The sequence below is a fragment of the Labrus mixtus genome, chromosome 6 (genome assembly GCF_963584025.1).
Source record: "Labrus mixtus chromosome 6, fLabMix1.1, whole genome shotgun sequence".
NCBI lineage: Eukaryota > Metazoa > Chordata > Actinopteri > Labriformes > Labridae > Labrus > Labrus mixtus.
This window is the reverse complement of record NC_083617.1, coordinates 8453374-8465906: the sequence shown is the minus strand read 5'-3', so window position 1 is coordinate 8465906 and position 12533 is coordinate 8453374. Positions and strand designations below refer to the sequence as shown.

Here is a 12533-nt window from a genome sequence, read left to right as displayed (position 1 = left end):
TAAGTGGTAGTCAAATTAACTTTACCCTGCAGACACATCCTTTCTTTTAAATTTTTCAATGCAAATATTCTCATTGAGGGATGCATTTGTATGTTTACACAGCAGGATACACTTTTTTATGGTCAGAAAACACTGCTTAAACTGGTAAAGGACAAACTCAGCAGAGAGAAGAGTTACCTCTTTGTCCACAGGGGGCACCATAAACAACACAAACCAAAAGTTCCTCAAAGAAGCTTTAATGTTTTCTGTATTAATTTGAATTCCTATAAATGTAGCTCCTGTCTCCAATATTTTATTGACGTGTTATTTTGTTAGTAATATAATTTTACATCTTACATTTTTGGTTGACATCGAAATGTGTGAGTTAAATGAAAAACGGCTTTCCAACAAATGAACAGTTTCTCGTTAAATTGATTCGCTGAGCTTTTGATTGTTTTGCACTGAAATCAAGTAAATGTTAATCTAATTGATATGAGCAGAGAAATACAAATTTAACAGGATATAGTTTAATTATGAAATTATAATAAAAAGAGTACAACCAAAAACTACCAAAGTTCATTAATATGTAATACATTTACAGCTTTAAATCTACCTAGGAACCCTTTATTAAATAGTCCCCAGAAATCAGAAAATAGCAGTAAATCATAAAAACAAAATCCCCAAAGTTCATGTTGAGTCAAAACATTAAGAAAAATAAGATTTGCGTGCAATTCTCTCATATTTGCCCCCCCCTTTTTATTTGCATACAGTAGAAATACTGTGCTAAATGCTGAATAAATAGAAAATCATAACTGAAAAAAGTATTAATGGTCTAAGATGAACATTACCAAACATTTTCTTCTTTCTCTTTCATCTGAAATGACTCTCATAATATTTACCATTTTATTGATATTTATAATAAGCCTCAAGGACAATATGTGTGTGTTGAGCATTGACGTCCTAAAAGCAATAAAAAGAGCAGCAGGTATATGTAGAATATTTGATAAATAAATGTTACCCATGCATAGTCTAGTATGGCATCTCATCATCGCGCTGCATTCAGGAACCTCATCGCAGCCTGGGTTTAGAAAATAGAGAAGACTCATCCCAAAAAAAGAAGCATGTGAGGATTATCATGTCCTGGAGTATGACTAAGGAAACATTTCATGCATATGATGAACATTTGGCCATATATGTGTAATCAGGATGCAAAAATAAAAACAAATTCAACATCACATTTAGACTAAGAAAGGCCTGACAGCAACCAGGATTTACTATTGCTATGAGTCTCCGAAACAGCTCACCCTTATTTGGTGACATACTACAAGGCTCCTATATTACCACCGATAAGAAAGGCAAAACTGTGTTTTGGTAGTTTGTGTGTTGGGGTCACAAACTTAAAGGGAGAAATGTGTGAGAGAGAAAAAAATTATTGTAAGGAACAAGGCTGAGAGCACATTGAGGTGTCGGAACCTGGAGTCTCTTTGACAGGTGGAGACGGGGAGGGAGGTTAAGTCATAGCTCTATGAAGCGTTAATGAGAGTCTGAAGTCGCGGGGGACATCCCAGAATCCTTAGCAGAGTCCGGGGCATCTGCTGTCGCAGGGGAAGAGATCTTGTTGTAGATGAAATCGTAGAGGCTGACATCAGGGCGAGTCGTGCGGCAATTCTTACACTCCAGACTGGAGTACTGGTTCAAAAGGGTGTACAGGCTCCCTGTGGAGAGGAAAGGAGGGCAGTGAAGACAGAGAGAGAGGGGGGGGGAGGGGGATGGTGCAAAGAGTTAAGACAGGGAAGAAATATGGAGGAAGATAAAACAGGATTTGAGAGATACAGAAAAAAAAGGACGAAGAGTCAAGAACAAGCACTACAAACTGAAACTGTGAGAGAACATAAAAACAACAAAGAAAAATGAAAGTCTATTCCAGCTAGTTTATAAATCACATGCACATACACGCGCACACAGGCCGTGAGCTTTTTCTCTTTAGCTCCACTTTAGGAAATGGATGGCTGGAGGGGAATTTCTCTGAAAGGCTTCAATAAATGTCAGCAGAAGAAAAATGAAAGGAGGGGGAGGGGAGAGGCCGGGGTCAGCTCAGGCAGTAATCCACTCTGCTGCTGAGACTGAATGGATGGGCGGAGGAGCGGAGATGGCCCATAAGGTGGTATAACTTAACATTGCAGAGGTCTGCGTTCTGTTATTTATATGTATACTGTCCCTTTAATTACACCAACAAGGACAACCTCCAAGTGTTTTAGGAGCCTCGAGAGGCCCACGATGCTGATATCATCACCATGACTGTTTATTGTTTAATTCACATTACGAGCTGAACAGAGGCTGACAGGATACTGTGTGATTCTGGTATGGAAGGATAGTCTAAAATAATACTTTTATTTGTATGCAAGTCTTACCGACGGTGACGTGTCTCTCGGTGAGGAAATTGTGCATTTTATGGACATCGCTCATCAGCACATCATCTCCAAACGTGAAATACGCAACATCTCTCCCCGCCTCTGCTGCCGCCATCAACTGAATCAGAGCTGGAAAAAAAGAAAAGGAGAAATCCAGTCAACAATAACTTCAGTATTAGCTTTGTATGCATCTCTCGGTTTCAGAATGAAACCATGAATGTGTAATTGACCTCATGAAATTCGAGAAAACAACAGGAGGAAACAGAGCAGTGGAAGCTGGATAACATACGACTGGCAGGCAGAAAATAACACAAATGACGGGAGCAATTTGTATCAGAGGAGTAAATAATCCACCGCTGGTAGCATAGCCTCCTCAATCTTTTAGCCCTTGCACATTAAGGTCTTAAAGCTCTTAAATATTTAACATAACGGATATTGATTCCAGATTAATAAACACAGAAAACCATCATGTGCAAAAAGGGTCCGCAATTTTTACGACAACAAAACAGCTCAGTCTAAACACCACCTCTTCAAGCCACTCTGATCTGTCATATAGAACACACTTATTGCCTTCTAAAAATAACAGCTATGCTAATTCTAGAGGGGGCGGAGTAGCAGGGGTCCCCGGAAGCTAATATCTTTGGGGACTTTGTCAAGTTCAGTGGATCTATTCATAGCACTGGCGTGGAAATAAAACAGCTACATGTCTAAATGTAAACAAACACATTCATGTAACTTAAATCTTATTGACACTCACAATGCAGACAGGAGCTGTGGCTTTTAACACAGCACAGCCTCCATTAGTGTGGGTGTAACTGGTAGTATGATGATAATTGAAGTTCATGAAAATGTGTAAAAACAACAACAACAACTGGTCCTTATTATCAGCATGACGTACTGGAGGGGACAGTAAGGTAAGTATACTCATGAAGAGGGATGTTGTGTAAGCCCGCAGAGACCTGCATCAGCCTGGATTTATAGTGTCCCCTTCCCTGTAATCAATTGCCCCTTTAATGGAAAAACATAAATGTGTGTCAGCTGATCAATAAAGGGAGGGAAGGGCCGGGTGAATGACACCCTGGGAGAGCTGCTAATTGACCAGAGAGGTTTGAGAGAGAGTGGCAGACTGTGTCTTACTGTCCGCAAAAAACGCTAGAAGTCTAAGAAATACATGGCAGATGAATGAGTGTTTCTATCTCGGCTACTGATATTTCCATCCTGCTTGACGGTCCAGAGTTTAAATTTCATTCAAGCAGTACTTTCTGTCTGTTGCTTTTTATCAGTAGAACCATTTCATCTGTCACGCATGAAAAACTATGTAATGAGTCATATTTCTTTGTTTGTGTACAATCAATCTAGTCCCAATCATTTGGATCCATGTTTGTAATTGAAGCGATGATACCTTTGAGCCGTGTGTCTCCTCCAAATGCTCCACATCCCCAGTTGCCTGTTGCCACTGCAGAGAGGTGCTTTCTGTTTGTTGTGTTTCTGAAGAATCCACAGTATGCCTGGAATAAATGCAAAAAGAGTAAGAGAAGAAAAATGAATTCATAAAAATGTAAAAAAATAAAAATAAATAGACTGTGCAGAATGGAAATATGTAATTTTGTTTGCAGTCTTGTGAGCTGCTTGTGGAGTTGACTTTTAAAGACATATTAAACAAAGTTGATATTTAAACCCTGGTTCAACATCCGTGGTGTTACACAGTTACACATTACCTAGCTCTGCAACAGTGAAGGAATTATCTACATGGTTAAAAAAAAAAAATCAACTGCAACATCGTCTCTATTTATATAACAAGAAATTAAGCTTTTACATCGATTAATGAGGACAGAAAACCCACATTGAAAGTAAAAGTTTGAGCAGAGATGACAAAACTTTAACAAACAACAGTGCTGTCCAAAAGTCACAACACTTGGATGGATTGATCTGTGACGCTTTATAACAAGACAACCAGAAGTTCATGATGTCTCATCCGGCCATTCTGTTGATCTGTTCTACTTTTATCATGCAAGTTGATGATGATGCTAGGTACGAGTATGGGAAATATTCTCGACTACGATACAGTGCTGCCATACAATCAATGTAATCTAATTTTTCTCTGCATATCAAATATAATGTTAATTTACTTGCAAATATATTTCAAAGTCCCGCCCCCACAGTGTCTGTCAAGACAAAAGCTGGCCCTTGAACAAATGTAGTTGGTGACCTCTTCCATAAAGCATAATGTATACTTAAAGGCTTTATATGATTTTACACACATAAATATAATAGAAATCAAGTATATCCTCTGAAAATAACTCTGTGAGACATGACTGTCTACAATGGGTGTAACACCCGAGTCCCACTGTCTGTGATGTTTTCCGAATTTTCCGAGTCATATCTTCAGTTTGTTTACATCGCCGGGACGGCCGGCTGACTCCTCCCCTCGCGAATAAAAGTTGTTTAATTGAGGGACTAGAGAAAAGAAGAATAACACACTGTCCTCACTGCTTCACTGCATTTCTAGATCACGCTTATTTCGGGTAAATTTACATGCAGTGTGAAGATATGAGCATAATAAAGATTGCTAGCATTAGCATGCTAACACAACAATGCAGCGCAAGTTGTTTTGGTTTCATGCTGGTGCTCAAGGGCGACATCTGCTGGATCAAAAAATTGCATATAAAGCCTTTAACTATACAGTAAGGCATCTGTTTGAGTACAGTAATATTAAACCTGACTTGGATACTCCTCTCTCGCTCTTTCTCTCTCTCACCTTGTTGAGTTCTCTTGTCATCTTCTCAGGGAGAAACTGCTCCAGGAAGTGCCTGAATCTAAGAGCATCGATGGCCACGATTTCTGTACATTTTCTCTGCCAGTCATCCCTGATAGAGGACGGAAAACAATCAGAGTGACAGAACTCACAGTGCAAAGAAAAGATCCTCCCATCTTGGCCCAAAGCGTTTTTTTATTTTATGTGTGTCATATTTTTGGCAATACATCAATAAAAACAAAAACAAATGTTCAAACAGTATCATGTTATACAATTACCTGGGAATCTCATCCTTGCAGCTTTCCTTCCATCGGTAACTCTCAGCATAGCCAGAATATTTACTGTACTGTTCTGTGCCTGCAGGGCGAGAAAGAAAGTCAAGAAAGATGAAATGACATTACTCAGTATTCAGCAGTCAGAGCACAGAGCGGGTCTAAATCGGTTTCAGCGCCTTGTTTCTCAAATCAAATTTAGTGCTTTCTCTGCTCCCCATGTGGGTACACAGTATCAACTTGTATTGGATTGTCATAAATAAAGGCCATTGATTTAATAAGTAATCCGCTTTGGGCTTTGAAATGAAAAGCTTTCAGTCGTAATGGGAAGAAACTGTTGGAACAGAGGACGCTAACCTTGGCCACATTTGCAAAAGGATTGTTAAACATGAAATATTACCATACCACTCACGAACTGAGAGGGTGACACACTTTTGTTACCGAGACTTTGAAGGTTTGTTAATGTGTACTAGAATGTGCTCAGGGTTAGAGCTAAAAAAAAAAAAAAAAATCATCATTCGTCATTACAAATACAGCCACACTCACTTCTGAATATGATGCCTATTAACGGCCCATACATTATGCATTTGAGGAAGTCAGATGGTGCTTCAATGAAAAGGAGTTAAACATGTCATTAACATAGCCTTTGAAGTTCTAATGTAATGTATGTACATGTAGAGTTACATGTGCTATTTATGGAGTGAAGGAATTTTATATTTAAGAAACTGGTAAATAAAAGAAAGCATTTTAAAAGAGATGCTTAATGTGTTTTAAAGAGATGTATCTTTGTAAAATCTGCTTTTATAGTCCCGTAACTAAGGTCGTCAAAATTTGGGATACTTTGATATCTTGCGATACCACATGTTCTAAAATGATACCACCTCCGTTATTTTAATGATCAATATTATTGAAAAGTACCAAAGCTTTAAAAAAAAAAAAAAAAAAGCTTCAGATTGAAAAATACAGCACTATCGAAATTGCCCAAATACTTTACCACTGTTTCTAATTGTTGACAATGTATTAGAAATTTACAGTGTGCAGAAGTTTACCTGCATTTTTTTTCCCCAAGAAGAATTCACTCAGCAGTTGGTGCCTTGGACTTGTTTTTTGTTGCTGTAGTATTGAAACAGCTAGTGTACTACTATCATTTAATTTTTACTAGCATTGTATCAAAATTTAAAAACCTGGTATCATGACAACCCTACTTGTAACTGACTTCATTAAAGGAACAATGTGTGACTTTGTGATCCAGTAGATGTCACCCTTGAGCACCAGCATTAAACCAAAACAAACTGCTGTTTGGCGACACCTCCGCTATTCTGAAGCCTCCGCTCTCCTCCAGCAGCACACCTCCAACCCTTTGCGTTTGCACAAAAACAATTATGAATAAGAACGCACCATAATTAAACAACATTACGTGCAAGAAGCGGACAAAGTTGTCCTTTGCTCGAGCTGCGATTACTGGTGTCCTGCATTGTTGTGTTAGCAGGCTAATGTTAGCACACTTAAATTAGCCCAGAGCTTCACATTGCACATAAATTGACACGGAATGACACTTCTGTGACATCCAAACAAGCAGTCAGTAGGCTGTGTTCTTCTTCATTTGTCTAGTCCTCGACTAAGACAGCTTTATATGAAAGGCCGTCCCGTCAATGTAAACATGAAGTAAACACGACCCGACAATAGTACAGCTGGCGCGGACTAGAGCTTTTCACTCGTTGTAGATAGTCATGACTCAGGGAGACATTTACACATGATATACTTGATTTCTGCTAAATTTATTTGTAAAATGTTGCACATTCGTCCTTAAAAGTTTGACCATTATTGCCAATGAAAAACAAACTTGAAGTCCAATCATATATAATAACATATTTTTTAACCCCGTCTTTGACAATCTATGGCTCAAGTGGCCTTAACTGAATGCAGGACATAACCCAACAACGACAGGACAAGAGATGTCTGCTTCCACGAGAGTAAAGCCTTGGCAGAGAAAACAAACGGACATTCTTCAATCATTGTCCAGGTCCAGTCAGTCAAATCAGGTGCTCTCTATGACACGAGCGACTCCTGACGACAAACATCATGCTACCCATATCGCTTCCTCCATCAAGAGCTGTCCTCCTCCTCCTTCACTTTGATCCTATTTATTACTGCAACTAACCATGACAGCTTCCTGGCATCCAGACTTCCATCACTTGATTACATTGTGGCCCTCTACCTTCCGATCTGAAAACGCCTACGGATAAAAACTGAGGTAGCCTGTAAGGTACAAAAGCACTGTAGGGATCACAGTTAGAAAGACACTAAAGACGAAGAAATATGATTCACCAAACAGACGAGAAAAAACAAAGACAGAAGAGAAAGGGACGTAAAAAGCCTCGGAACCGAGACATGACGTAAAGAGGAAACGCTGCAATCGTGCGAGGAATATTCTGCAAGTATCTAATGAATCTGTGGCGTAGATGGTCCATTCCATTAGTGGAGCAATGACCTTAGTTGGGCTATAAATTCCTTTCTGGCTAAATGTAATAAAGTTAAGTGGAGAGGAGGAGGAGGAGGAGGAGGAAATAGGAGGGAGGCTGAGTGATGGGAGGCAGGGAGGGGGACGATGAGTAACCACTGAAGGTGACTTGGAAGAGACGGGAGATCCAAAGAAGACAACATGGCGCCATGCAGAACAGATAATGCTTGGCTTTCCGAGCAGGAGGGCACTAAACAAGATAGAAGTTGATTGGCTGAATGTTTAACATCGACTGAATAGAACAAGGTAATCTTGGGTGTGTTTAGTGGTATTACCAAGTTTTGTGGGGTCCTCTTGCACTAATTAGGCTCTAGATTTTATACTACACCTATTTTAACTTTAAAATGAGAACTAGACGGGTAAATTATGTTTTGATCCACGAACGGTGGGATGGTCATGCATGTAATGAAGCTGCTTCATACTCATTTCTGCTAGCCAGTTTGTTCTTTTCCACTCGTTTGTTGATACCGTGAATAAGTCCACTGAATAAGTCCCCCCCCTCATGCTGTGAGAGACATGTGTGATTAAGCAACAGTCAGGGATATTTGGGGTGGACTGTCTGAAATTCTCTAGAAAATGATCATTAGCGCATGTGTCAAAACAGCTTAGCGCTTATCAGACTTTGCGACTTATTATTGACTTTGTCCATGTTTCTCTCAAGCACAAGTTCAAAGAGAGCCACACAAACAAAATCAATCAATCAAGCAGATATTTTGGGAGCACCATTTATATCTGAGTTTCAGCACACACAGCAGAGTTGTAATAAATGCCTTCACGTCAAACAGATGGAATTATCAAACCAGTAAATCGTGTTTCTTGTGTCGTCTAAGCTAAATCTGAAGGCTTCACAAATGTCCCGTTGAAATACAGGCATGACCCAGGATATCATATTACATACCTCCCCCCCCCCCCCAAGATAACAAGATAAAAGGGGTAATAGAACAAATATGTCTAATCAATCAATTAGGGCCATTTTGAAGCGGTGTAAGGGGACCATAAGATAAAACTTCATCTACTAAAAAAAACTAACATACACAATTTTTTCATTTTAATTCTCAAATGCTACTTTGTTATTTTCCCCCTTTTTTGGTAGTAATTCACCATAGTAGTAAATCACCTCTATGCTTTTAATCCGTGCTTGCCCTTTCTTTGACCGCTGGTGGGCGAGGTACAGCTGTGAGGCAGGACAAAAATGTAGGATGTCCAGAAGAGGAGGAGGGTGAGTAAGCTGGACGCTTAGACAGGTTGGCCGACGCAGAGTGAGTTGGAGGTTGAAAAATAAAGCAATTCTGCTGGAGATAAATGAAGGATAGCTGGGCTGTCCCGAGGGAATCGATGCAATGGATTTACCTTCGGAAAGAATGGAAGGACCAGGGAAAAATGAACAGAGCCCAATAAGCACGCAGGGCTCAATATAGTGAAGAAATTAACTTGGAGAAAAAGTCGACGGTAGTTCAGCCAATTTAACGTGTACAATAACAAAAAGGTATGGGAGATACACCAAAATGTCAGGTTCCTATACTGGGAAAAAAACAACTACATAAAGGGCAAAATCAAGCAATAAATGTCCAACACACTCCATGGCATTAAGGAGTTTTTAGAGTGAGACAGACATTGGTGTATGAAACACTATTCACCAATGGACCTATGTGTGTGTGACCGATGTATCGGTGTATCCCTGAAAACAAGCATTAGCATAAAAACAAGTAAGATCAAGCATGACATCTCAGACTTCTTTAACCCACCCCAACACCTCACTTGCCTCCTTTGGATCTTTAAGAGCTTCCAGTTCAAGTGGGATATGTAATCCTTCTAGAGTGCTGCGTGTTGCTTCACGAGTCCACTGCAAGTGAGTAAGTGTGAGACCCGACACTCCATGAGGCAAAAATGATTCCTTTCACTGGTACATACAATCCCCGCCTGTTTCTGTTACTGTTCCCAGAGTTCATTAACATAGAGTGAGGTTTGAAGCATTAATGAACTTGCCAACAGGCCCAGCTCCCTTCTTACCCTGACACTAGTCTAAGGCTCTCTCATCTGTTCAACTTTTCTTTTTCACCTCATGACTTCCAGCCCTTGGCCTGGGGCAGACACTTGCTCCCAACCCTATGGATGTGATTCTCTGTATGTCCTTGAGTAGAGTACCCCATCCTGCGTCCTAAAGCAGCTGCTGACTCTCAACCCATCTGTCTCATACCCAAATGTGGAAGCACTGTGTGCTCGTAGTTCCAATAAAAACACTTTGACTACATCATTGGCAAAAAGCAAAAAGGCAGAGGTGAGGTCACAAAAGCAGACACTCCACTTCTCAGCTACACACACAGATACTGCCCCCGAAAATTACAAAAAGAACTGTTGATTACTGACAACTTTTACAGCCGAGGGGGTGCTGAGCATTTTGATACCAACATATTTTTGTTCTGTGAACTCATCCAATGCTTTTTTAACTACTTCTGTTAGGCGTAAAGGTCCTTCATTGCATATTCCATTACAATTGATTCAACTCTTCAGGGTTTCTTGAAGTTCTTGACTTAACTTTGTATGTTTTTGATTGTTCTTTGGTTATTTAATTACTCTACTAAATGCTTTATGTTGATAGTAACCTACTTGGCAAATCTGACCCGACACTTCCACATTTTATTGGGGCATTACATTTTTGCTTCAATTAACAAATCATTTTTAAAACTAACATAAAGGGAAACTGATCTATTTGAGAACTCAAAGGCATTCTAGAGGCTTGTTATTTTCTTTTTAAGAGTTATTTTGGGGCTTTTTAGGCCTTCATTGTATCGTTAGGCACTGGACAGAGTAGGAAATCAGCGAGAGAGAGAGAGTGGTGAATGACATGTGGAAAAGGAGCCATTGGTCGGAGTTGAAACTGGGCTGCGCGACCGGAGGACCGCAGCCTCCATACACAGGGCGAGCGCACTAACCACTACACTACAGGCGCCCCCTATAGGCTCATTTATAAGTGTCATCTAATGCATAATCTGAAGGCTGAAAGTGTTATGTGTGTCTTCGTACCTGTGATGATGAGGCATTCATTGTATTCCAAAGCTTCAGTAAAGAGGCGAGAGACGATAAGTTCAGGGTTGATGATGAACCTGATCTCTTCCTGGACCAGTCCATGTCCCGTTACTCCTCCTCCTACAAACCTGTTTGCAAAGTCCACCTTGTGAAATAAAAGACAAAAAGACTCTTATAACACCTTTGTTCTCAAACATTATTTAATCATCCAACTGGACCCAAACAAGTGCTGTTCAAGAAACAATGAAACAAACTGAACCCTGCATTCATAAAATAAACATATTTAATTCAATGATACTAAAAAAATCCCATCCCTCCGTACATTCAAAGCAAGAAGAAGGATCGATAATTCCTGTTATTTGAACAAATGACTTTTAGTGACTCCGTATTAACTGTCACCCTATCTGCTCATTCAACACAGATAAATATCAGAGTTACTGCCCTATTTCCTGCTTGGAAATAATCTAATCAGGAAAGAGTATCAAAACAATTCAAGAATAAAATCTGAACAGATGACGCTACAACATGTCGTTGCTATTGTTAGAAATACAAACTCTGCATACATGTGGCAGTAGATGTTAGAGAGGTATCGAGGGAAATGATGGATCCTCAAAAGTGACAGCCAGTGCAGAAAAAAAACATCTTTACCATCTCATCATTCTTTTATTTAAAGATCTATGATACGATATGCTTTATTGTCCCTTTGGGGGAAATTTGCTTTGAACTCCATTGCTGCTAGGATCTAGTTTTGTACCAGGACAAGACAATGAATCCAAATATCTGAGTCAATCCTGTTAAGTGTCCCAAAACACCACCATGAGGCTGACATAAGGGAGTAAGAAAAATGTGAAATTATTATGGACCGATTATCTTTCAAAACTAACGACAACGCCATCAGCCTAAACTTTTTCTGCTTACTAGCAGATATTAGCCGACCAGCAGCTTAAGTTTGGTGGTTAGCATAATAAACCTTAAACCTGCCCAACATCCGGATTCCACCATATTTGTTTAGAACATTTTGATAAAAGACTTTTGATAAGCGCACTTGGCTGTAAACTTGAAGTAGTGTCTTAAAGTTGAGTGAATGTTACATTGAAAAAAGGGACATGGATGCAAAGCCAAAAATATTTATGAGCTCAGTGAAGAAATATTTTGATGTGATGCCATTGAAGCCCACTCCTTGTTTTTATAGCCCATTCAATCACAGTGCTGCTCTTTAAACAGGCTGTCAGGGGTGAAGGTTCTGCTCACTGGCCCAAAGCTACGTCAAATCGTGTGACAGTCAGAGTGTTTGTCTGAGCATGTGTGTACGTTTCCTAACCAGTTGCTCAGCTCCTCACCTCCCTCTCTGGTTCACCCCCTAACCCCACCCCCCTCACCCTTCAATCTCACCTCCTGACAGAATGACAGGCCCACTCTGCCCTATCGAAAGTCAACACAAGAGCCAATGCCTGGCCTGCTGAGGTAGCTATCAATCTGCCTGCAGGACTCCTGGCCCACTTGGGTCGCCCCAGTGAGAGGGCTCACCCTCGTCATCTTGTCCTCCGTGCGCCTCTTTCTCCCTGAAC

The 12533-nt window shown here is 40.1% G+C and overlaps 2 protein-coding genes across 3 annotated transcripts in view; one reads left to right on the top strand and one right to left on the bottom strand.

The window, feature by feature from the left end:
* The window catches only part of chata (choline O-acetyltransferase a), a 125724-nt gene that overhangs the window by 33140 nt on the left and 80051 nt on the right, over positions 1-12533 (top strand). The window lies entirely within an intron of this gene.
* Positions 221-12533, bottom strand: part of parga (poly (ADP-ribose) glycohydrolase a) — a 29684-nt gene continuing 17371 nt past the window's right edge. For both annotated transcript variants that reach the window (XM_061039833.1, XM_061039832.1), the window contains exons 13-18: positions 10963-11110; positions 5424-5502; positions 5149-5257; positions 3793-3898; positions 2391-2519; positions 221-1694 (exon numbers count right to left, since the gene is read on the bottom strand). In XM_061039833.1, coding sequence (XP_060895816.1) covers positions 1513-1694; positions 2391-2519; positions 3793-3898; positions 5149-5257; positions 5424-5502; positions 10963-11110 — 753 coding nt within the window. In that variant the 3' untranslated portion in view covers positions 221-1512. The remainder of the gene's footprint in view (positions 1695-2390; positions 2520-3792; positions 3899-5148; positions 5258-5423; positions 5503-10962; positions 11111-12533) is intronic.